Here is a 26802-nt window from a genome sequence, read left to right on the forward strand (position 1 = left end):
CTGCTTTAAAGAGCCTCACGCTATGATGAATTGATTTTTCCATTGCGGCAGTGAGAGGCTTGGCACTCGTATACCCGCCTCCTGCAGCCAGGGCGGCCCGCTTCCCTGCTCCCTGCAGCCAAGGCGGCCCGCTCCCTGCTCCCTGCTGCCGCTGCCCCCGGCTTGGGGACATTGCCGCTGACGTGGTTTAGGGAGGAGGATCTCTTTCGCGGCGGCAGCAGCAGCAGCGGAGACCGCTCTGCCCCCCCCCCCCCCCCCGCTCAGACTGGCCTCCCATTGTGACAGGGGCAGCCTCCGCCAGAGATCAGCTTCTCCCTCTCTGCTGCCAGATTGACTCCGATTACCCCCCGGGTGGGGGTCCCGTCTGATTTAAGGGTGGGCAAGAGGGTCGGAGAAGTTGAGTTTGCACTGTCACCGATCGTGAATTACCCCCTTTACCTCAGGTTTGGGTGTCCTTATTCCCTCCCCCCCCCCGAGAGGCGGGCACAGTCCTGTGTCGGCCATTAACCTTCCTTTCCCGTCCTTTTAAACCTGCATTCCCTCCTCCTCCTCCTCTCACACACACACACTCACTCACACACACACACCCCAACGCGAGATCGCGCCGCAAACAAAACCAACCAAATTTCAGAAGATTGCTTACAGTAAAAAAAAGTGTCTGAAGAAAGTCAGCGACCGTCAGTCCCTTCAAGTACAAAGGCAGGGAGAGAAGATGTTTGACAGGCACAGGATCCCTTTTGTTTGCTTGGATGTAATATGCCTCATACTGGGTAAGTATATTTGAATATCTGAATCTACATATGGGGTATTATTATTGTTACATCATTGTATACATGTATTTTTATTTGTTAATACGTCTGTATGTTTATGAGCAATCGCACTTGATTGTTTTAATAAGGAACTGCTTTTATTTAGGATGTTGATGTTCACTGCTCTCCCGGTTCTTCGTGACGTGTTTTGCGTTTCTCAACTCTCAGAGAATACGATGTTAAAAGGAGACAAGGTTCTGATCAAAAGGGGGTAAACACTGCGAGCTGGTTCTCGTACTCGCTTTCTCTGAAATCACATTACTTTAACGGATTGCTACCGGAGAGCAAGTATTGCAGGATGAGTTTTCTTTTAGCTGTTGCAGTTTTTGTGAAGTGATCCAGGCGATCTCCACAGCCGGTCACTTTTTTGTCAGTTCTGAGCCAGCCTGAAGCTGTTGACTTGAGCAGATTTCTCTCTCTCTGCTATTTTCGCCCCTCTAATTCCCAGTCTAATTCCCCTCTAATTCTTTTCCCACTTCCTACCTAACTCCCGGGAAAACTCAGTGTCAAGAGGAAAGTCACAAATTTGACAGAAGTTTGTCAAAGAAAAAAGGGCGAGGAAAGGAGAGCGATTACATTTATTATGCAGTTGGTCCAAATTGAATTTTTAAAAAATACTCAGTGATACAGTAGGCGTCAATTTTCAAATGGTAAACAAGATTTTACAGTTAAGTTTGCTAACGTTGAACCACAACAGTCTACTAATATCAACAGCTGTTCCTAAATCTGTGTAGACCAATTTCCTTAAATACAGTTAGCAGTTAGCAAATGATTCATTGGGCTTTGCTCTTTCAGCGGCAAAGAAAAGGTTTATATGAAACCAGACGGAACTTCACATATGGTAACATTTTTAGTTACTTGAAACAAGAGTGCCCAAATCTGGTCATATACTTTAGTTTCTGGTAACTATTAGTTTAACGCTTGCTCAAGATTTTAGAGGTGGACGCGAGGAGCGGGCCTTTATTTATTTCTAGAACGGTAATAGCGTAATGACAAAGGTGAATTTGGTCCCGGCAAGGTCATTTTAAAAAAATGACGTTAATATAGTGCTCATCGCGACCACAAGACGCCTCAAAGCTCCTCGCAGCCGGACTAGTCACTTGTATTGTGTGGAAAGAGAAAGTCAATTCGAGCACCCACAATTATCACATGGATATTGACCAAATCATTTGTTTTGTGTGATGTTGATTGAGATAAATGTTGGGCAGGATTTGTTGTCAAAGCCCAAAATTATAGCAATGAAGTTAAAAATATCAGCCTACAAAAAGTGGCAGCGCTTGTTCTGAGCCTGGGAGATTCCGGTTGTGACTCATCTTGCTCTATAAAAAGTTAGAGTGCAATCTGCTCTCCCAGAACAGTGAAAGGTGGTTCAACTCTGGCACCCCAAACATATTAGGTAAAAACAATGACTGCAGATGCTGGAAACCAGATTCTGGATTCTGGAAAAGCACAGCAGTTCAGGCAGCAATAAAATCGACATTTCGGGCAAAAGCCCTTCGTCAGGAATACAGGCAGAGAGCCAGAAGGGTGGAGAGATAAATGAGAGGAGGGTATCCATTGCTCCCGATGCGGTCTCCTCTACATTGGGGAGACTGGGCGCCTCCTCACGGAGCGCTTTAGGGAACATCTTCGGGACACCCGCACCAATCAACCACACCGCCCTGTGGCCCAACATTTCATCTCCCCCTCCCACTCTGCCGAGGACATGGAGGTCCTGGGCCTCCTTCACTGCCGCTCCCTCACCACCAGACGCCTGGAGGAAGAACGCCTCATCTTCCGCCTCGGAACACTTCAACCCCAGGGCATCAATGTGGACTTCAACAGTTTCCTCATTTCCCCTCCCCCACACCTCACCCCAGTTCCAAACTTCCAGCTCAGCACTGTCCCCATGACCTGTCCTACCTGCCTATCTTCTTTTCCACCTATCCATTCCCCCCTCCCCCTGACCTATCACCTTCATCCCCTCCCCCACTCACTATTGAACTCTATGCTACTTTCTTCCCACTCCCACCCTCCTCTCATTTATCTCTCCACCCTTCAGGCTCTCTGCCTGTATTCCTGATGAAGGGCTTTTGCCCAAAATGTCAATTTTACTGCTCCTCGGATGCTGCCTGAACTGCTGTGCTTTTCCAGCACCTCTAATCTCCAAACATATTGACTGATTGCAGCTTTCACGTTGCAGGGTGCATCAACTGGATGTTGTATTCTTCAACAGATCATAGTCATAGCCTTTTGGCCCATCAAGCCTGTGCCAACCCTCTATGGAGGGTTGTTCATTCTACTTTGTTCATTCCATTCTCAGAGCCCTGCAAATTTTACAAGTGTGTAATTTCCTTTTGAATTCATTGATCATCACCACTAACTCTCTAAAGAGCAAGTTCCAGATGATTACCACCCAGAATCACACAATGGTTACAATATAGAAGGAGACCATTTGGCCCATCATGACTGCACTGGATCTTCAAAACAGAAATTTAACTGGTACCACTCCCCACTTTGTCTGTACTTTTTCAGGTAGTGACCCACTTCTCTGAAATGCCTGGATTGAAGTTGCCTCCACCACACACTCAGGCAATGTATTCCAGATCCTAACTATTTTTCATGAAAATGTTTTTTTCTCATGTCTCCATTAATTCTTTTGCCTATGATTTGCCAATCTGTGATCTCTTATTCTAAAACCTTCCATCACTGAGAACAGTCTGCCCAGACCCTTTGTGAATTTGAATACCTTTATGGAATCTCCTCTCAAATGTTTCTTAGACCATAAGACTTACAAGCAGAAATTAGGCCATTCAGCCCATTGAGTCTGCTCTGCAATTTAATCATGGCTGATACATTTTTCAGACCCACTTTCCCGCTTTCTCCCCGTAACCTTTGATTCCCTTGGCAATCAAGAAATTATCTATCTCTGTTTTAAATATTCTCAATGACCTGGCCTCCACAGCCTTCTGTGGCAATGAATTCCACCGACTCACCACTCTCTGGCGAAATAAGTTTCTCCCTATTTTCATTCTAAAGGGTCTGCCTTTTACTCTAAGGCTGTGCCCTTGGGTTCTTGTCTCTCCTGCCAATGGAAACATCTTCCTAATGTCCACCCTGTTCAGGCCATTCAGTATTCTGTAAGTTTCAGTCAGATTCCCCCCCTCATCCTTACTTCAAGAAAAACAAAGTCCCAAGTACATAATTGTAGTTTCTCATCTCTGGAACCATTTGCAAGAATCTTTTCTGTAATCTCTCTAATGCCTTTATATCCTTTCCAACGATTGTTGTGTAGAACTGGATACAGTACTCCAGTTAATGATGAACCAGTGTTCTAAACAAGTTTAGCAAAGTTTTCTTGCTTTTACAATCTATGTCACAATCCATTTGACTGAGATTTTGTATGCTTTATTAAATGTCCTTACATCGTGTTCTGGCAGCTTTGATGGCTAGTGCACATTTACCTCCCTCTGCACCTGTATCCTATTTAGAATACTACCCTTCATTTTATATTGTCTCTTCCCGTTCTTCCTGACAAAAATAAAGCACTTTACACTTTTCTGCATTATCCTCAAGCATACATTTTCTCTTCATTTTAATCTCTATGTCTTTCATAATCCAGGGAGCTCCGATTTGATTGCCTTTTCTTTCCCTTTCCCATTCCCCCACGAATATACCCTGATTGCTCTGAAAATGTTTTCTCTTCAAATGCAGCCCATTGTTCATTGACTATGTCTCCTGCCAACCTTATGATTCCAGTTTGATTGGGTCAGATCCATTCTGGAGTGTAGGATGTTGAGGAAGTTTACAAAGTCATAAAGGCATCGATGAGGTGAATAGCAAAGGTCTTTTACCAGGTTGGACAGTTCAAAACTAGAGAACATAGGGTTAAGGTGAGAGTAGAAAGATTTACAAGAGACCTGTGCAGGAACATTTTCATACAGATGGTGGTGCATTTATGGAATGAACTGCCAGAGGAAGTGGTAAAGGTGGGTACAGTTATACCATTTAAAAGACATTGGACAGATACATGAATTGAAAAGGGCCTAATGCAGGCAAGTGGGACTAGTTAAGTTTTGGAAACATGGTCGATATGGACAAGTTGGACCAAAGGGTCTGTTTCCCTCTGTGACTGTGACTCTATAAAGAATGCAGCAAACATATCTGCCGAAAAAGCTTTAATATGTCTTCAACTTTCACTTTGATGAGATTTTACTGAGTTGTAGCTGTCACAACCAGCAAACTTCAGATTCAGTTCAGTTCTGTAGAAAATAAATAAGACTGATCTTTTGCCAGACTAATAAAAATTAGAAGTGGAATACTTGAAAATTTGAGTGTTGGTGAAAAAAGAGACATACTATTGAAGCTTTTCATCTTGTACTCATCAGAATAGATGTTAGAAACACCAAATTTTAAAAACTATAACAAGTTACACTGAGTGAGAAGTGGATGCTGATATTGGCCGGTCAATTCTGATTAATCAATGCATTGCATGAGGGAACTATTTTCTCTTCTGCTTTTGTTTCAGGTTAAAAAGACAATTCCTTGATGTGTTCTTTTTTTCTTGTCTATAAATACTTGTAGCTTTTAGCAAGTGTAAGTGAGCCACATTGTAAAAGTTACTGATAATTGGTTGTTAGTGTGCCAGTTCCTATTGTATGGTCAATAAGCCTGGCACCACACTAAACACATTACGTATTTGTGTGGAAGGTAGGTGGAACCTTTGTTTGGCTTGATATTGTAAGAGACCAGTTATTTTTCTTCTTTGGGGCTAAAAGCCAAAATGGAAGCTGGACTATTTTATAGCTGAAGTAACAGGAATGTTTTGAACTTGAGACAAATTAACTGAACATAGAACATAGAACATAGAAAAATACAGCGCAGTACAGGTCCTTCGGCCCTCGATGTTGCGCTGACCGAAGCCTACCTAACCTACACTAGCCCAGTACCCTCCATATGCTTGTCCAATGCCCGCTTAAATGACCATAAAGAGGGAGAGTCCACCACTGCTACTGGCAGGGCATTCCATGAACTCACAACCTGCTGAGTAAAAAATCTACCCTAACATCTGTCCTATACCTACCACCCCTTAATTTAAAGCTGTGTCCCCTAGTAACAGCTGACTTCATTAGCGGAAAAAGGTTCTCACTGTCAACCCTATCTAAACCCCTAATCATCTTGTACACCTCTATCAAATCTCCCTGAAACCTTCTTTTCTCCAATGAGAAAAGCCCCAAGTGCCTCAGCCTTTCCTCATACGATCTTCCTACCATGCCAGGCAACATCCTGGTAAACCTCCTCTGCACTCGTTCCAATGCCTCCACATCCTTCCTATAATATGGCGACCAAAACTGCACACAGTACTCCAGATGAGGCCGCACCAGAGTCTTATACAACTGCAACATGACCTCAGGACTCCGGAACTCAATTCCTCTACCAATAAAGCCCAGTACACCATATGCCTTCTTCACAGCACTATTTACCTGGGTGGCAACTTTCAAAGATCTGTGTACATGGACACTAAGATCCCTCTGCTCATCCACACTACCAAGTATCCGACCATTAGCCCAGTAATCCATCTTCTTGTTACTCCTACCAAAGTGAATGACTTCACACTTAGCTACATTGAATTCCATTTGCCACCTTACTGCCCAGCTCTGCAACTTATCTATATCCCGCTGTAACCTGCCACATCCTTCTTCGCTGTCCACAACTCCACCGACTTTCGTGTCATCCGCAAACTTGCTCACACAGCCTTCAAGCCCCTCCTCCAGGTCATTTATAAAAATGACAAACAGCAATGGTCCCAAAACAGATCCTTGTGGAACACCGCTAGTAACTGCGCTCCAAGATGAACCTATACCATCAACTACTACCCTCTGTCTCCTTCCAGTCAGCCAATTCCTAATCCAAACCTCTAATGCACCCTCAATGCCATACCTCCGTAGTTTTTGCATTAGCCTGCCATGGGGTACCATATCGAACGTCTTGCTAAAATCCATATACACCACATCTACTGCTTTACCCTCATCCACTTCCTTGGTCACCTTCTCAAAGAATTCAATAAGGTTTGTGAGGCACAAAACTGTTTCACATTTTTAGCTTGGCAAGCTAATGTTGTTTTTTGAAGCAGTGTGGGAGATACTTTGAGTGGCATCAAGAATATTTGCATCAAGAAAATTCTACCCAATAACAGTCATCCCATTGGTTAAGGTAGTTTGTTACAAAACCACAAGAGCAGGAACAACCAAAGACATCCAGAGCTGTAAACATCCCTTCCTCCCTCACCCTCACTATCCATGTAAGGAAAAAGACAGAAAAAAAACATGAAAGCTTAGTAGAAGGAATTCTAAAGACCTTTCTAAGATATTTAGCTAGATTTTAATGGAGACAATGGTGAGATTAGATTAGATTACTTAGTGTGGAAACAGGCCCTTTGGCCCAACAAGTCCACACCGACCAACTGAAGCGCAACCCACCCAGACCCATTCCCCTACATTTACCCCTGCACCTAACATTACGGACAATTTAGCATTGCCAGTTCACCTAATCTGCACATTTTTGAACTGTGGGAGGAAACCCACGCAGACATGGGGAGAATGTGCAAACTCCACACAGTCAGTTGCCTGAAGCAGGAATTGAACCCGGGTCTCTGGCGCTGTGAGGTAGCAGTGCTAACCACTGTGCCACCCATGGTGGGGGGAGGGTAGGGTTGGAAAACCACTGAGAATCCATATTGCTTCTGTTGGGTTACTCAGCAAGTGCTGTCAAGCCACAGAATTACAACTAACATCAGACATTTTGTTCTGAGTTTTGTAAGCACTCAAAGTGAAAAACAACCAATGCTTTCAAAACATTGCATGCCATCATTGTCGAAATCAAAAGGAATCATGAAAGACAATCTAACCAACCCTTGAAATCTAGACTGTTGATCTTCAGAGTTTTGTTCCCTGTCTTTTACTTTTCACTTATAACATGTATCAAACAGTCTATCTTCTGTCTGTCTTGACTGTGAACGGGTGTCTAGGTATTTTTGGAGTTTTAAAAGGTCACATAGTCATGCATTAGGATTTCTTTCTTTTCTGTGCTACTTGTTCAGTGTTGTGTGGTATAATGAATAGAGTTATTTTCTATTAATGAGAAAACCTGATATGTATTGCTTTGGTCCTGAATAGCAGTCAATCATGCAAATTGGTTATCTTGGGTGTCTAACTGGGACTTTATAAACGTAATGATAGCTTGTGGAACAGTGGAGCATGACTATTAACTCACAACTCTCAGTTAAGTTGTGATAGCAGAAGCATCCTGTTAGTGGAAAATAGCTTTGATGAGCTTCTTTGGTATCAAGCTTGCATGGCAAGCAACCAGCTGGGGCCATATTAATGAGTTTGTTGATAAGGCCAATCTTATAACACTGACATATTGACCAAGGAAAGTAGGTTTGTGATAGACAGTGGGAGAGAACCCAATTTTGGGGTTCTCAACTTGTAAAACTGATAGTTCATATCAATGAACATTTCTTTTGGCTCTTCACAATTGGCAGAGTACTAATTGTACTCAAACAGCTTGTGCTTATGAAACTCAGAACAAAATGTCTGTCATTTAGTTGTAATTCCGTAATTGGAAAGCACTTGCTGAATAACCCCACAGAAGCAACATGGGTTCTCAATGGTTCTTCAACAAGTGGATGAGGATACCCCACTCCGCCAAATGCCACCATTAATATCCAGCCCAATATCTTGATAGCACCTCTTATAACGAGACTTAAAGCAGAGATAAGGAGAAATTACTTCTCTCTGAACCTGTGGAATTCAGTATCCCAGACCGCAGTGTATGTTAGTAAATTTAGGAAGGAGATAGATGTTTAATTAGTAATAGGTTGAAGGGTTATGAAGAGTAGGCAGGAATGTTAATTTGAAGCCAAAATAAAATCATCCATGATTGTATCAGATAGCAAAGCAGGCTCAAAGGGTTGAATTGCCCACTCCTGCTCCTAGTTCTTATGTCTTACCCTATGAGCCCTTGGGCATACAATACTAGCTTGTAAGATCTTTCTTTTTAATTTAATCTTTGACAGATGTCATTCTGGTAAATCTATATTGCATTTTCTCAAAGCCAATATGTCCTTCCCAAGTAATGATATCTAGAACTGCTCATATAAACCATTTGTGTTAATATATAGCTGTAGTATGATTTGTAATCATTATATTTAAGTCTCTACAGAGGAAGCCCCACACTTAATTAACCATTTTTAAATTGTTGACTGTACATGTTAATGATATTTTAATGATGCATCTGTTAATTGAATAAGGTCATGACTTATCTTAAATCTCTTTGAACCTCAACCATCTCTAGCTTTTCAGAAAAAAAGTACTGTTTTAGAAAGTACTGTGATCTATCCTTTTTAGATTCAAAATGGTTGCCCTCACATTTTGCCTAGATTGAATTCCATTTGCCACAATTTTGCTTGTTCATTTAGTTTGTTTTAGCTCCTTATAATTTTATGCTTCCAACAACACTACTTATAATGCCATTTATATTCACATCATCAGGAAATTTGGATGTGTGAAAGTTTATCCTTTCATTGATGTTGTTTATGAATACAGTGACTATTTACACAGATTCCTATGCTGCATCCACAAGTCATATCCTATCAATGGAGTGACTGATGCATTTTCTATATTTACTGCCACCTGCCACTCAGCCAGTTTCCCAACCCCGGGACAATAATTTGCCTTCAATTCTATCAGCTTCATCTGTAGCTAATGATCTGTTGTTTAGGATTTAAATAATGCTTTCTGGAAGTCCACATAAAAAATATATATTCCTGTCCACTTCTTTAGGCTGCTTCTGATGCTTCTATTGTGCAATCTACAGTCTTAGCATGCCATACTTGTCTATATTGTGCCAACCTCTCACATCCAGTTTATCTTGTTTGCAACCACTCTGTGACATCCATCATCCAGCTACACCGAGATCAACCCATCTTTCTGGAGCCTTTTGCTGGCTGGAAGAGATCTCTAGTTTAATAGTAGTGACATTTTTTTTCTGTCACTCTTTATCATTCATTTTGCTCGTGCAATTGCAAGTATCTTTCCATTTGTTCTGTGGCCTGTATGTAGAATTTTTATCTCACTATTCACACTGCCCCTACTTTCTTTCACGCATCTTTACTTATGGTCCAGGTTTCTGAAGCATATAGGAAAGCGAACAGAATGTAGCATCTTATGAATTTTTATCTTGTCACCTCTTCAACTAATTCAGTCAGGCTCATCAGGCATGTCATAATCAGTTTGCATTTGTTAACGTTATCTCTGATCAGTTGAAAATGTTCAAGATGTTCAAATGCTCTATCGTTGATTACAGACTCTCGAATATTTAACTGACAACAGATGTTGGGCTAACTACTCTGTAATTTCTTAACTTTTTTTCCTGCCATCTTCAGCACATGACGTGCAATTTTCTCAATTCAGAAACTATTCATTTTGATTGGTATTCAGTAGTTTTGATATTATTTTATATCAGTAAGAAACTTTGTATGGTGCACCATTAAGTTTAACATACGTAAGATGCTTGAAGGTGCTCTTGTTTTTAATTATTTATTATCTGCATATTTAATTATGTTTAACTAGGAGATATTATCCAGGGATTTAGTTATACCAATATAGAGTCATAGAGATGTACAACACAGAAACAGATCCTTCAGTTCAATTCATCCATGTTGACCAGATATCCATTCGCACAACCCTCTCCATGAAAAAGTTGCCCCTTAGGTCCCTTCTAAATCTTTCCACTCTTACCCTAAACCAATGGCCTCTAGTTCTCTATAAGGTCACCCCTCAGCCTGTGACGCTTCAGATACAACAACTGCAGTCTATTCAGCCTCTCCCCATAGCTCAAATCCTCCAACCCTGGCAACATCCTTGTAAATCCTTTCTGAACTCTTTCAAGTTTCACCACATCTTTCCGAAAGGAAGGAAACCAGAATTGCAAGCTGTATTCCAAAATTGGCCTAACCAATGCCCTGTACTGCCACAACACGACCTCCCAGCTCCTATACTCAATACTCTGACCAATAAAGGAAAGCATACCAAACGCCTTCTTCATTATCCTATCTACCTGTGACTCCACTTTCAAGAAACTATGAACCTGCAATCCAAGGTTTCTTTGTTCAGCAGCACTCCCCAGGACCTTACCATTAAGTGTATAATTCCTGCCCTGACTTGCCTTTCCAAAATGCAGCACCTCACATTTATCCAAATTAAACTCTATTTGCCACTCTTCAGTGCATTGGCCCATCTGATCAAGATCCCTTCGTACTCTGAGGTAACCTTCTTCACTCTACACTACATCTCCAATTTTGGAATCAGCTGCAAAATTATTAACTATACCTCTTATGATCACATCCAAATCATTTATATAAATAACGAAAAGCATTGGACTCAGCACCGACCCTTGTGGCACACCACTGGTCACAGGCATCCAGTCTGAAAAGGAACTTTCACCACCATCTTCTGTCTTTTACTTTTGAGCCAGTTCTGTATCCAAGTTGCTAGTTCTCTGTGTTTCACATTATCTACCCTTGCTAACCAGTCTACCATGAAGAACCTTGTTGAACGCCTTACTGAAGTTCATATAGATCACGTCTACTGCTCTGCTCTCATGAATTCTCTTCATTACTTCTTCATAAACTCAATCAAGTTAATGAGACATGATTTCCCACGCACAAAGCCATGTTGACTATCCCTAATAAGTCCTTGCCTTTCCAAATACTGTAAATCCTGTCCCTCAGGACTCCCTCCAACAACTTGCCCACCACTGATGTCACGTTCACCAGTCTATAGTTCTCTGGCTTTTCCTTACAACCTTTCTTAGGTAATGGCACTACATCAGCCAGCTTCCAGTCTACTGGCCCCTCACCTATGACTATCGATGATACAAACATCTCGTCAAAGGGCCCAGCAATCACCTCCCTAGCTTCCTCCAGCGTTCTGGGGTACACAAGATCAAGTCCTGGAGATTTATTCACCTTTAAATTTTTTTAAGACATCCAGCACCTCCTCCTTTGTAATATGGACATTTTTCAAGATGTTACCATGTATTTCTACCATGTACCGGTCTATATCTTCCATCTCCTTCTCTGCAGTAAATACCATTGCAAAATACTCCTTTAGTATCTCCCCCATCACCTGCGGCTCCACACAAAGGTCACCTTGCTGATCTTTGCGGGGCCCTATTCCCTCCCTAGTTACCCTTTGGTTCTTAATGTATTTATAGAATCCCTTTGAATTATCCTTAATCCTATTTGCGAAAGCCATCTCATTTCCATATTTTGTCCTCCTGATTTCCCTCTTAAGTATACTCCTACTGCCTTTATACTCTTCTAAGGATTCACTTGATCTCTGCTGTCTATACCTGACATATGCTCCCTTCTTTTTCTTGACTAAAACCTCAATTTCTGTAGTCATCCAGAATTCCCTACATCCCTTGCCTTTCACCCTAACAGGAATATACTGTTTGTAGATTCTCATTATCTCGTTTTTGAAGGTTTCCCATTTTCTAGTCGTCCCTTTACCTGTGAGCATCAATGTTTGAAAGTTCTTTCCTAATACTGTCAAAATTAGTCTTCCTACAATTTAGAACTTTAATTTTTAGATCCAGTCTATCCTTTTCCATCATTATTTTAAAACTAATTGAATTATGGCCGCTGGCCCCAAAGTGCTCCCCAACGGACACCTCAGTTACTTGTCCTGCCTTATTTCCCAAGAGTAGGTCAGGTTTTGCATCTTCCCTAGTGGGTACATCCACATCATGAATCAGAAAGTTTCCTTGTGCACATTGAACAAATTCCTCTCCATGTAAACCCTTAACACTGTGGCAGTCCCAGTTTATGTTTGAAAAGTTAAAATCCCTACCATAACCTTCCTATTATTTTAACAAATAACTGGTCTTTGTACAAATTTGTTACTCAATTTCCTGCTGACTACTTGATGGTGGTGTGGGTGGTGGGGTGTGGTAGCAGAGCTGGCTATAGTACAATCCCAATAAGGTGATCATCCCTTTCCTATTTCTCAGTTGCACCCAAATAACTTCCCTGCACTTTTTCCCAGAAATATCCTCCTTAAGTACAGCTGTAATGTTATCCCTTGTCAAAAACGCCACCCCCACCCCCCACCCCACCCCACCTTTCTATCCTTTCTATAGCATTTGTATCCTGGAACATTAAGCTGCCAGTCCTGTCCATCCCTGAGCCACATCTCTGTAATTGCTATGATATCCCAGTCCCATGTTCCTAACCATGTCCTGAGTTCATCTGCCTCCCTTGTTAGGCCTCTTGCGTTGCAATAAATGGAGTTTGGTTTATCAGTCCTACTTCAAAAGAAAAGGAGTTGAATTTGGAACATGCAGGTTGTTGGGCTTGGAAATGTATGTTTGTATCTCTGTAAATAAAAGCTAATGAAGAGTGCAAAGGTTAAAATCCATTACATTCGTGATTGCCTGTAGCCAAGTGACCATTACATATGGTTGCACTGCAGTATATATGGTTAAATATAGTTGAAGCATGAAAGGAATGGACAGAATGCTGGAGACTAGTGTTCATGGTCTTAGAGTTGATGCTTCAAAGTATTAATTACAAAGTAGTTGTTGTTTAATTCTTATTTTTAGCTTTTGGCTAAATGTTTTGAGATTAGAACCTAATCAGATTGTGATGGATGTAGCTGATTTGTTTGCAAGATACAACCTCTGTTTGCAATACAATATGAATCAGATAGTATTGGAATAAAACATTTGCACAAAAACCCTTGTAACAGTTAGTGGCAAATTCTGACGAAATATTGAGATTATACTGCAATCCTACTGTTGGCAACTTGTGCCTGAATTTTTGAAAATCTTAATTACTGTTGTCAGAAAGGAAACATGCAGATCAAACAAATCATAATCAAAAAAACAATTGAATCCTGAGGCAAGTCTGGAACTTGAATAAAGACAGACTTGGAAGCAATAGAATAATAAGACTGGACTTAGCATTTATTGAATAGGTATAGGCAGGGAACATGTAAATTCCGGTGGGCCCATATCATCTTCCTACTTGCCCACCCCAAAATTATCAGCATGTAAGCTGCCAACCTGTATCCATTGCCTGTGGGCAAGACAGAAAGCAGGGCCCCTTTCTTTGTGGATAGAGTTTATTAACTACACAGTCTTATAGCACCTACCACTTGCTGTTCCACTGTTTCTCCTTTTTTTTTCTCAGAGCCAGCTCTCAGAGTGAACAGCATCTCTCACATTCCTGTTTATTTTTCTTCTTTCTTTTTCTTTCTTTCTTTTAATTTAGTTTACCCCCACACTACCGCCTAACTGCGGTAGTGCTTATTTTTTCCTGTTTCTCCTTTATATCTCCTCAATCAATTAATTAACCAATTAACTCCAATCATCTGCTCTTTAAATAACACTTTTTGAAAACACCCAATCAATCCTTGAGACCAACGAATGGAAATTAAACATAATACTTTTCTGTCATATTCTATAACTTACTGAATAAGGAAAACTAGATGGTAACAATGTTTTTCATAATCCCTCTTCTTTCATCAAACATGTTTTTTTAATTGACCTTTAATCAGAAAGCGATCCAAACAAAATTGATTTGTTTTCATGTTTTTATAACTTCTCATATTATCCCTGTTTGAGGATGTCAGTGCCTATCCAACCCCAAGGAATGCTCCCTAACAAAGTTACTGTATCTCCATTGTTAACTATTACCTACTCAGACTTTTCCATGCTTTCTGCCCTTTTCTTTTGTAATATACCACATCCCTTGGATTACAGCTAATTTCAGATAGCCTTATGGGATGCTGTAAGGCTCACTGAATTTCCTCTGAAACATCATCATGTAGGGCATTCAGTCACTCAGAAAAGGTGGAGCTAATTATAGCCCTTCTTAGCCAGGGAATGGTCACTCCTTACTGAAGGAATTTTTGGATTTCTTCAAAATATCTCTTCATTTAGACTGTAGCCTCTAACCATTTTCAGATGAGTTCTTTGTAGGGACTTGCCATGCCATAGCAGATGTTAATTTATGACTGCAGCCTTCAGGACCCAATGTCAAGTTCAATAACCATTGGGCCTGAGCACCTTCTCACATGTCCTTCTCCCAGCAGCCATATGCTAGGCCTTCTTATCACATGAGCTGCTATTACAACCAACCCATTGTCAGCCACTAACAGTCCCCATTCCTTCTTTCAGGCTGACCATTTCCCATTTGTTTGTCTGCCCAAGTGTTATTCTCTCTACTTATCTCCATTTCCACCATCATTTACTCCTTCCCCTTGCCCCCACCCCTTCCTTATCATCGATACCAATATTTTACTAGCTAACGTCAGCTCTGAAAAAGGGTCACTAGACCCGAAGTGTTAATTCTGCTTTCTCTGTTATCAGTTTCTCAAAAAAATTCTGTTTTTATTTCAGATCTCTGGCATCCGAAGTTCTTTGGTTAGTTGAAAGCCTAGTTCCCTCTGCTGGATCAGCGTCTCTTTCCTCTCCTCCCAAATCTTCTATGCGTGTTTTCAAAAACCTTGTTATTCCATTTAGGAAAATTGATTCCACAATGGCGTTTTGAGATGCATCTAAAACATCCATTGACCTTTCCCAAGTGGACTCATCTGTTTCAGTTTACTGTCGCCTGTTATAATTGCCAGGTATATTTCTGTGAGAAAGTGAGGACTGCAGATGCTGGAGATCAGAACTGGAAATGTGTTGCTGGAAAAGCGCAGCAGGTCAGGCAGCATCCAAGGAGCAGGAGAATTGACGTTTCGGGCGTGAGCCCTTCTTCAGGAATGAGGAAAGTATGCCAAACAGGCTAAGATAAAAAGTAGGGAGGAGGGACTTGGGGGAGGGGCGTTGGAAATGCGATAGGTGGAAGGAGGTTAAGGTGAGGGTGATAAGGTGAGGGTGATAGGCCAGAGTGGGGGTGGGGGCGGAGAGGTCAGGAAGAAGATTGCAGGTTAGGAAGGTGGTGCTGAGTTCGAAGGTTGGGACTCAGACAAGGTGGGGGGAGGGGAAATGAGGAAACTGGAGAAATCTGAATTCATCCCTTGTGGTTGGAGGGTTCCTAGGTGGAAGATGAGGTGCTCTTCCTCCAGTTGTCATGTTGCTATGGTCTGGTAATGAAGGAGTCCAAGGACCTGCATGTCCTTGGTGGAGTGGGAGGGGGAGTTGAAGTGTTGAGCCGCGGGGTGGTTCGTCTGGGTGTCCCAGAGTTGTTCTCTGAAACGTTCCGTAAGTGGGCGGCCTGTCTCCCCAATATAGAGGAGGCCACATCGGGTGCAGCGGATGCAGTAAATGATGTGTGTGGAGGTGAAGGTGAATTTATGGCGGATATGGAAGGATCCCTTGGGGCCTAGGAGGGAAGTAAGGGGGGAGGTGTGGGCGCAAGTTTTGCATTTCTTGCGGTTGCAGAGGAAGGTGCCGGGAGTGGAGGTTGGGTTGGTGGGGGGGGTGTGGACCTGATGAGGGAGTCACGGAGGGAGTGGTCTTTTCGGAACACTGATAGGGGAGGAGAGGGAAATATATTCCTGGTGGTGGGGTCCGTTTGGAGGTGGCGGAAATAATGACGAATGATACGATGTATATGGAGGTTGGTGGGGTGGTAGGTGAGGACCAGTGGGGTTCTGTCCTGGTGGCGATTGGAGGGGCGGGACTCAAGGGCGGAGGAGCGGGAAGTGGAGGAGATGTGGTGGAGAGCATCGTTGACCACATCTGGGGGGAAATTGCGGTCTTTGAAGAAGGAGGCCATCTGGGTTGTTCAGTATTGGAACTGGTCCTCCTGGGAGCAGATGCGGTGGAGACGAAGGAATTGGGAATATGGGATGGTGTTTTTACAGGGGACAAGGTGGGAGGAGGTGTAGTCTCAGATTTCTCCAGTTTCCTCATTTCCCCTCCCCCCCACCTTGTCTGAGTCCCAACCTTCGAACTCAGCACCATCTTCCTAACCTGCAATCTTCTTCCTGACCTCTCCGCCCCACCCCCACTCCGGCCTATCACCCTCACCTTATCACCCTCACCTTAACCTCCTTCCACCTATCGCATTTCCAACGCCCCTCCCCCAAGTCCCTCCCCCCTACCTTTTATCTTAGCCTGCTTGGCATACTTTCCTCTTTCCTGAAAAAGGGCTCATGCCCGAAATGTCGATTCCCCTGCTCCTTGGATGCTGCCTGACCTGCTGCGCTTTTCCAGCAACACATTTTCAGATATATTTCTATCCCAATTCTTTTTAGTTATGGTATTGGTCCTGTCGGCCTGTATTTGAGCTAACTCACATTGTTGCTGCGACTATCCTCCTTTCTTTTTGTTACTGCTGAATGTTCTGTATGAGCCATGAAGGCCGCTGGTAATGACTGTTCTCTCAGGATTGTTTGTAAAGCCTTTTGTATTTGTTCCAAGACACATTTCATTTTCGAAGTGTGTCTCCAGTTATTACTAGGCTGGTCCACGTTGGACACCTTAGCACAGCCCAATAGTTTAAAAATGAGCACTGAATTAGGAATCTTTGAATAGAAATTTTGCAATATCACCTGTTAAATTTCATTACTTATTCTTCTATAGAATGACCATCTGGCTTTCTAAATTTGTCAAAGTCTGACTATGCCTCAATTGGATTTAATAGGTCATCTTTTTTGTTTCACAGTTTTCTCCATAAATTTTAATAGAATTTCCAAACGTTCCTCTGTATCCAATTGTTATATTTCTTGCTTTGGGAATACTTTACACTTAATCTTGCATCCAGTGGTGACCAGCAGTATGGCTTTATGAGGAGCCTCATAGTTCCTTTCACACACCAGTCTTACCTGTTCCTGCTTTATAATAACCTAGTAAATTAATCAATCAATTAACATTATAGTAATTTTATGGGAAGTGGCGTGTTCCTTTTCATTTCTTAGTTGGAAGCATTGGGATTGCCGAATCCTGTTAAATTCAAGTATAAATTCATTGCTGCAGAGAAGGAGGCCATTTAGCCCATTATTTCCATGCCAGGCTCTTTATAGCACAAACTAATTGGTCCAATTTAGCAACAGAACCACAGGAGGGACTGAGATTCGATTGAAAGAAAGATCATATTTGGATAGAAATTACTAACTGAACCCAATCTATTTTAACACTTGATGAGTGCTGCACATAGATAGAAGCAATTAATAGCTAATATACCTCTGTGGAATAAGACACAATTGGCAAAAACTCATAGAAAAAGAGAATAGTGTACAGTTTGTTTTTTTGGTTTAAGCTGTAATTTGAGAATGTAATTTAATTGCAAAAAAAAATACTTACATTTGAATTCGTATTTTAATTGTCAGTGTTCAAGACTGATGATTCTTATCAAATCAGACAGGAGACTGCTACTGACAGTATGGCTGGGAACCAGCATAATCTTTAAATGCACGGCAAGTTGTTTCTAATTTGTTTTGGGAGTAGACAGGACATCCTCACATTTATGTTCCGCAAACATTCATTTCCCAAAAATTTCACATTGTGTTTTATTTTTCCTCAACAGAATGTCTTAAAACCCTGGTCCCTAGCTACTTACAATTAAAGCCTTTTGGATTAAAGGAGCAGTGGCAGTGTAGATTCCATGTTGGCTCAAGATACAAAGTTGAAAATGGTTATTTTATCAGACCAAAGAAAAATATAAAATTGGTATCTTTCAGTGGTTGGTATTAAGGCTACTGCTGGTTTTGATCTTTGTTAATGACTGGATCATGGATAAAAAAGGAAAATGTTCAAAGTTTGCAGAACAGACAAGTTTAGGATATGGTAAACAATGAGAAGGGTAATGGCAGACATCTGCAGAATGGGACTGGTGAAATGGGCAGACATATGGCAGATTAAATTTAATGCCAAGAAGGGAAAGGTGGTGACTTTTAGATATTACTAAACTGTACAATGTTAATGGGTCCTCAGAAGCAAGGAAACCTAGGGGTCGTTCATCGCAAATCTTTAAAAATAGAAGGACATATTTACAAGCCTGTTGATGTTAAAAACAAAGCATGTAGAATCCTGGGCTTTGTAAATTTAGGCTTAAAATGAAAAGCCAGAAAGGTAAACTAAATTTCCATAAATGATTGGTGGCTTTAGGTGTAGAGTGTTGTGTCAAATTCAAGGCACCAGAGTTTGGTAAAAAGATAAGAGAGGGTGCAGAGAAGATTTTCTGGAATAGGACTTGGGTTAAGGAACTTCAGTTAAGAAACTAAAGAATCTGGGATTGTTATTAGAGAAGATTGTTGAATGAGAGATAAAATAATTCAACATTTATAGGAAATGTTTTGATATACTGGGAGAAACTGTTTCCAGCAGCGAGAGTTGATAACCAGAGGACAAAAATACAAAACAATTGGTGAAAGAAGCATAGGTAAGGAAAAATTATATTAATGCAGTGAGTTGTTGTGGTCTGGAATGAACTACCTTAAACAGTCGTGAAAACAGATCCAACAGCTGCAGTACAGGTAAAGCCGGTGTAATACGGGGAGAGGCGAAGGGCTGCTTACAAGGCTATATACAAATAATTGGATATCCCTTTGAACAATCAACACAGGCAAGGTGAGCCATACCATCACCTCCTGTGCTCAATTATGCCATTTTTCTACATTTATAGTTAATTTGTCACACTGTAAAGACTTCACTTTTCCTTTATCTTAAAAGACTTTAGTCATTGATCTCTGTGTAGCAGCTGAGTTGAATTTGGAACATGCAGGATTGCGTGCAATCTTGGCACCACATATTGAATTACTTACTGTTTTGTTTTGTGACAAAGTGACATTCTAACCTATCTAGTTTTTTCAAGAACTGTAAATAATATCTAAATGTCGACACTCTGGCACAACAAAAGAGTCTTGACCTGGCTGTGAAAGTTAATACCTGGCAATATAAAGTCATTTTTTTCTTTATTCATTCACAGGATGTGGATGTCGATGGCTAGGCAGCATTTATTGCCCATCCCTATTTGCCCAGAAGCAATTAAGAGTCAACCATTGCTGTGGGTCTGGAGTCACATGTAGGCCAGACCAGGTAAAATGGTAGCCTCTCTCCCTAAAGGATATTAGCAAACCAGATGGGTTTTTCCTGACAATCTGTGATGAATTCATGACTTTTAGTTCCAAGTTTGTTTTTTTCTAAAAATTGGATTCAAATTCCACCATCTGCTGTGGTGAGATTCAAACCCAAGTCTACAGAGCATTACTGGGTATCTGGATTAACTGTCCAGCAAAAATACCACTAGACCATCACCTCCCCTTAAATGCTGATTTGCCTGTGATGCCCTTATCCTGTATGTGAATGAAAAGAAGTAGCTTCACTAATGGATTGGTTCCATTAGTATCCTATTCCTGTGTTTGAAATTTTGAGCTACTGTTTGGGTATTTTAGCTCCAAATGCAAAAGCGCTCTATACTGAATCTCTTGACTATTTTTCTTCAGTGTTTAAGAGGTTTGTATGTGATATATAGTGCTGGATCGTGTTTGAGTGAAATAAGCAAATTATGTTTGTGACCATCATACAATCTTTGCATCCACGAGCACACTTCCTCAGGATGAGGAGCTAGTCCTGTTCCACTGAAACAGCTAACAAAGATAACCATAATTTGCTCAACTTGACCCTAAGCAAGTTGAAATACATATGATACCCTTAATTTTATCTTTTTAGCGCAGTCTTGTAATGTAAGGAGGGACTGGCAGTTGTTGGCTGGGAGTTGCCTTCTACTCTTGTCTCCACAGGGCATTGCTCTGATCAAAGAGATATAGCTTTGTTTAGAAGCAGCAAGTCCTGCCTGGATCTTGGCACATGTTACAGCACAAGTCTGCCGAATCTATGCATAGAAAAAGTTTGTGCCTAAATATGGTGGAAAAATGCAAAATAGCATTTTAATAAAGAGCAGATGGCCAGACCCAAGTAGAGTTGGTTTTGGCAGAAGATATTACATGGGCACTTAATGATCTATATAAACAGCAGAAAGCAAAGTGACCTGTAATGTATACAGTTAGTTGTGAAACTGATAGGTGAGAGCATCCTTACTTTCCCTCCACTCCATTCTAGGTAATTAATAACATTTCCCAAATAATTTTTACTGTTTCTAGAAAGCACCTGACAAGATAAATGCTTAATTCTATTTTGTCATCAGACTCCCTCTAATCAATCGAGCATATCACATATAAAGCTCTAACAAACAAACAAAATAAACAGTTCTTGATCTGAGTAGAAGAAGATTTAAATATTTAAAAATAAACAATTTTTCCTGTTCAAAAACATGTGTCTCTTGTTATCTGACACCCTTCCCATCTGCCCACCTTCTGGTGTAGTTTGTTCACCTTTTCTCTTCCCTCCATTGGTTTCACACTGTAGTTTCCTTTTCTGTCTTTCTGTATCTATTACTTCTTGTTTCTTATTCCTATAAATTGTATTTCACTGTCTTTTTTAGTAGAAACATTCAGCACATGAGATGATTCAGCTCATTGTAACAGTATTGACTCTTCAAAAGAAATGCAATTAGTTCCATTCCTGTACTCTTTAACGATAGGCTTGTAAACCACTCTCATTCTCTCCCTGCATCATAATTCTGGCCCAAAACAGGCAATCACCTTTTACTAACATTGACTGTATTGCAACTGGCAGCAGACCAGAGTCAAAGATCGTAACTTGTAGACAACTGAGTCAGTGAAATGGGAATTGGTTCCCATTTTCTAGCACAGTATATGTTCAGTTCTCTATTACAAGTTGTTAGATTTAGATCTAAAGTTTATTTAGATTTAGCATCAGATGAGAAACTATTGAAAACAGATAAAATTAAATCCACCAAGTATTAACAAAGAATACAACGAAAACAAGTTGTTGCAGAGATTCAGCAGGTCTGACAGCATCTGTGGAGAGTGGGACACAGTTAATGTTTCGACTCCAGTTACCCTCCTTCAGAAGGGCTTCTTCGGAACATATGAACAGAACAATTAGACTCAATAGCTTTAAGAGGTATCTTTGTGCAAATTGGATGTGTATAGATCTAAACATTTCAAGAGATAGAAGAGTTATGGCAAAGTTAAGAAAGGCGATGAAGTGGCAATATTGAGACAGGGAGGGCTAATGTATATGGGGAAGGGCTACTGTTAGAATCAGATGCCAAGTTGGATGCGCTGAGCTGGGAAGAATCCCAGCTCTCACTGTCCGCCTCTAACATACAAGTTCTGCCCAAAAACTCAATTTAGTTCTGTCACTCAACTCTGCAGTGTGCCTGGTATGGAAAAGAAAACTTCTGGTTTCCCTTAAATATGAACAGCAGTGAAAATTATTTCATAACCTCCAAACCGTAACAATATACTTACTCAGAATCCTGTGTACCAATCTATTGGGAATTTTGGCCTTAAGACATCAATGCGCCACACGCATACACAAGGCTAACCACAAGGATAACTGTTAGCCTCAAATAAGCTGAGGACAATACACCAGTATAAAGTATGTGCTCACATGATTCAGCTGAATATATGCATTGTTCACCAGTTTGCACTGTGCATTTCTCAAATCGCATCTGACAAGGAATTGAGCAAAAGAACTACTGCACCAGAATTACTCCAGAATCAGTTACCTGTAACATAAAGTCACATCTCCTATAACTACATCTACAGCATTTATGCTGTGACTGGAGTGATTACAAAGTTGACTGTAATTTATAGGTTTGATTTAATAGATTTGAAATTCTGTGGGTATTCTCCCAATCTCTCATCTACCATACAGTTTGCTAATAAAGATACTAATACATTCCTGGATCAGTGCATTGGTTGCAAGGAGCCTTTCAGTGCAACCTGCATTAATGAAGCACTTCTTGCAACCTGAGGACATTCCAAGGACCATTGTTTTTAGAAGTGTAGTCACAACAGACAATACAAGAAACATGGGAGCCAGTTACTTGCACTTGTTTGGATTTCAAAGTGCCACAATATAGCTTCTGAGAATTAAAAAAAAACAAATAAATAGGATGATTGTTGCATGTGTGTAGGGAGATGTAGGAGATGTAACTGAAAAATTGGTTGAATGGATGGGTTTTTAACTTTTAAAGGTTGAGTGAAATAGCATGATGGTGGATTTTGCGACGAAAGGTCAAAGAGAAGAGCTGAGACAGTTGAAAACTATTATCATTGTTGGGCAGGAGAAGGGCAGACAAATTTAAAGACCATATTTAGAGTTGGGAAAAACCTAACAGCAGCAAGATTAGAGAGGTCATGATTTGGAGATGCCGGTGTTGGACTGGGGTGTACAAAGTTAAAAATCACACGACACCAGGTTATAGTCCAACAGGTTGAATTGGAAGCACTAGCTTTCGGAGCGCCGCTCCTTCATGAGGTGGTTGTGGAGGACACAATTGTAAGGCACAGAATTTATACAAAAGTTTACAGTGTGATGTAACTGAAATTATACATTGGAAAATACCTTGATTGTTTGTTGAGTCTTTTATCTGTTCAAATACCATGATAGTTTCACTTTCTTCATATGTAAATCACAAAACTTATTTTTAAAAGTTGCAAAGATTAGGGAGATAATTCTTTAATCTTCTCTGATTTTAGTTGGAGAAATTAAGTCAGGCAGGCTATCTAAGAACGCACAGATGGCTATGTGTTCATGAATGTCACGAAAAGATTAAAAGCTTAAGAAATGAAACTGGATGTTCAATAATATGTATGAAAGACAGTGTAGGTTTGGAAGGGAAAATGGTGAATCATTGGGACCTCCAGAATGTTTAGAATATGAAGAAAATTACTGCTCAATGCAGTGAGGCATGCAGTCAAAATTTACAAACAGAAATCTTTCTTGTTTAAATGGCTCATCACCACATTGGATGGTGCATTTATTCAGAAACCTGTCTGAGGACAAAAGGGTAACTAGGGAGAGAATAGGGCCCCTCCAAGATCAGCAAGGCAGCCTTTGTGTGGAACCACAGAAAATGGGGGAAATACTAAATGAATATTTTGCATCAGTATTTACTGTGGAAAAGGATATGGAAGATAATGACTGTAGGGAAATAGATGGTGACATCTTGCAAAATGTCCAGATTACAGAGGAGGAAGTGCTGGATGTCTTGAGATGGTTAAAAGTGGATAAATCCCCAGGACCTGATCAGGTGTACCTGAGAACTCTGTGGGAAGCTAGAGAAGTGATTGCTGGGCCTCTTGCTGAGATATTTGTATCATCGATAGTCACAGGTGAGGTGCCGGAAGACTGGAGGTTGGCAAATGTGGTGCCACTGTTTAAGAAGGGCGGTAAAGACAAGCCAGGGAACTATAGACTAGTGAGTCTGACCTCGGTGGTGGGCAAGTTGTTGGAGGGAATCCTGAGGGATAGGATGTACATGTATTTGGAAAGGCCAGGACTGATTAGGGATAGTCAACATGGCTTTGTGCGTGGGAAATCATGTCTCACAAACTTGATTGAGTTTTTTGAAGAAGTAATAAAGAAGATTGATGAAGTCAGAGCAGTAGGTGTGATCTATATGGACTTCAGTAAGGCGTAAGGTCCTAGGGAGTGTTGCTGAACAAAGAGACCTTGGAGTGCAGGTTCATAGCTCCTTGAAAGTGGAGTTGCAGGAGATAGGATAGTGAAGAAGGCATTTGGTATGCTTTCCTTTATTGGTCAGAGTATTGAGTACAGGAGTTGGGAGGTCATGTTGCGGATATACAGGACATTGGTTAGGCCACAGTTGGAATATTGCATACATTTCTATTGTCCGTCCTATCGGAAAAATGTTGTGAAACCTGAAAGTGTTCAGAAAAGATTTACAAGGACGTTGCCAGGGTTGGAGGATCTGAGCTACAGGAAGAGGCTGAACAGGCTGGGGCAGTTTTCCCTGGAGTGTCGGATGCTGAGGGGTGACCTTATAGAGGTTTACAAAATTACAAAGTCTTTTCCCTGGGGTCAGGGAGTCCAGAACTAGAGGGCATAGGTTTAGGGTGAGAGGGGAAAGATATAAAAGAGACCTAAGGGGCAACCTTTTCACACAGAAGGTGGTACGTGTATGGAATGAGCTGCCAGAGGATGTGGTGGAGGCTGATACAATTGCAACATTTAAGAGGCATTTGGATGGGTATATGAATAGGAAGAGTTTGGAGGGATACGAGCCGGGTGCTGGCAGGTGGGACTAGATTGGGTTGGGATATCTGGTCGGCATGGACCGGTTGGACCGAAGGGTCTGTTTCCATGCTGTACATCTCTATGACTTTCTAAGCAGTGCTTTTTTGCCTTGAGGATTGAGCCCCTGCCCATAGCCACATTAAGTTTGGTAATCTCATCTGCTGATCGTTTCACACATTAACTCATTAAGTCTGTGTAAAAGATTTCCAAATTGATTCTTTTGAGTCCTTACTGATGCATATTATTCACATAAATAATTGGCATATTAACCGTGACAGCAGGACTCAAAAATATCCCCAATTTTTAACGTTCTTGTAAAAACGGTACTAATTGAATTAATAATTGGATCAGAATAGAGCTTTGTAAAAGGGTCACTGGACTGTGCGTAAACTCTGATTTCTCTCCACTGATTCTAGCAGACTTGCTGAGACTTTCCAGCAATTTCTGTTTCTGTTTGTGACTAATAACTAAACAATTAGGTGGTAAATTTTGTAAAGTTCTGTCAGGGACTTTTTCGTCAATTATCTTAACATCAAGGAGCTTATGCTGCACACTATAGGAACGATGTTGTTAAACATGGAAGGGGTCAGAAAAGATGGATAGGAATTTTGAGTGAAGGGAGAGGCTGAATAGAGTAGGAGTATTTTCCCTGGAGTGTCCAAGGCTGAGGGGTGACCTTATAGAGGTTTATAAAATCATGAGGGGCATGGATAGAATAAATAGACAAAGTCGCTTCCCTGGGGTGGGGGAGTCCAGAACTAGAGGGCAAAGTTTTAAGGTGAGGGGGAAAGCTTTAAAAGAGACCGAAGGGGCAACTGTTTCATGTAGAGGGTGGTGCGTATATGGAATGGACTGCCAAAATAATTACAACATTTAAAAGGCATCTGCATGGGTATATGAAAAGGAAGGGTTTAGAGGGATATGGGTGAAATCCTGGAAGACGGGACTAGATTAGGGTAGAATATCTGGTCAGCATGGGTGAGTTGAAATGAGTATGTTTCCATACTGTAGAACTATGACTCCATGTTTTGAGTAAGTCTAGGAGTGCACCAAATAAATAGTAAATAGGCCTTTTTACAATTTTTGCATGTTGGTGTTATATTTGCACAGTTGAAGCTGGTAACAGAAGTCCATACAAAATATAAAGAATTATCAAGTCTATTATTTTATTCTGGAATTTTATTTCTATTCAAGTGGGATTTTTAGAATACCATGGTTGTAATCAATATGAAAGATCCTAATGGGATAGGGACATTAACCTTTTCTTCTTGGAGATGCATATTGCCCTTTATATGACTAAGTGTTCCCTCTCGTTTGTCAGTCCAAACCTGCATGTTGAACAGATCCTTGCATAGACTGCTGTGGGTTGTCCCTTTATCAGAAGAATTGTGAGTGACTTTACAGTTTTTACAATCATTCTTGATTCCTCCCTTATGACACAGTGAATGCCTTTGATGACACAACAAAATGCATTGATGAAGCAACTGAAGGTGATGTTTGGTCAAGGGCAATATCCGGAGATTGGTCTGCAATAATTGGCATCTAATCCAAGGCAGACAACTTCCTGTATGGAGGCTATAACTTATAAAGGTTTTCTCTTTTAGTTTATGTTCTTTGTACAGCAGTATTGCTAATTTTTAAAAGCATTTTGTCATATGTATTTTGGATCCTCTGGCATAGTTTGAATATTTCCAAACAAATCATTCATTCAGAAGTTCCAAATTCCTTTACTATTACAATATGTAAAATCTTCAAGTGATTCAGCAGCAGACATCTGTCTATGTGTGACTAATTACTTTGAAATCGACAAATATTTATACAGGAAAATATAATCTTCTGATGGAAGCTATTTTCTAAGACC

General features: G+C 40.9%; 1 protein-coding gene across 5 annotated transcripts in view; it reads left to right on the plus strand.

Moving 5' to 3' along the window:
* Positions 1 to 252: 252 nt before the first annotated feature.
* plpp1a (phospholipid phosphatase 1a) overlaps positions 253 to 26802 on the plus strand; it is a 91858-nt gene continuing 65308 nt past the window's right edge. For all 5 annotated transcript variants that reach the window (XM_072571582.1, XM_072571601.1, XM_072571607.1 and 2 more), the window contains exon 1: positions 253 to 770. In XM_072571582.1, the coding sequence (XP_072427683.1) occupies positions 713 to 770 (58 nt within the window). In that variant the 5' untranslated portion in view covers positions 253 to 712. The remainder of the gene's footprint in view (positions 771 to 26802) is intronic.

This window comes from Chiloscyllium punctatum, chromosome 1 (assembly GCF_047496795.1).
Source record: "Chiloscyllium punctatum isolate Juve2018m chromosome 1, sChiPun1.3, whole genome shotgun sequence".
Lineage (NCBI taxonomy): Eukaryota > Metazoa > Chordata > Chondrichthyes > Orectolobiformes > Hemiscylliidae > Chiloscyllium > Chiloscyllium punctatum.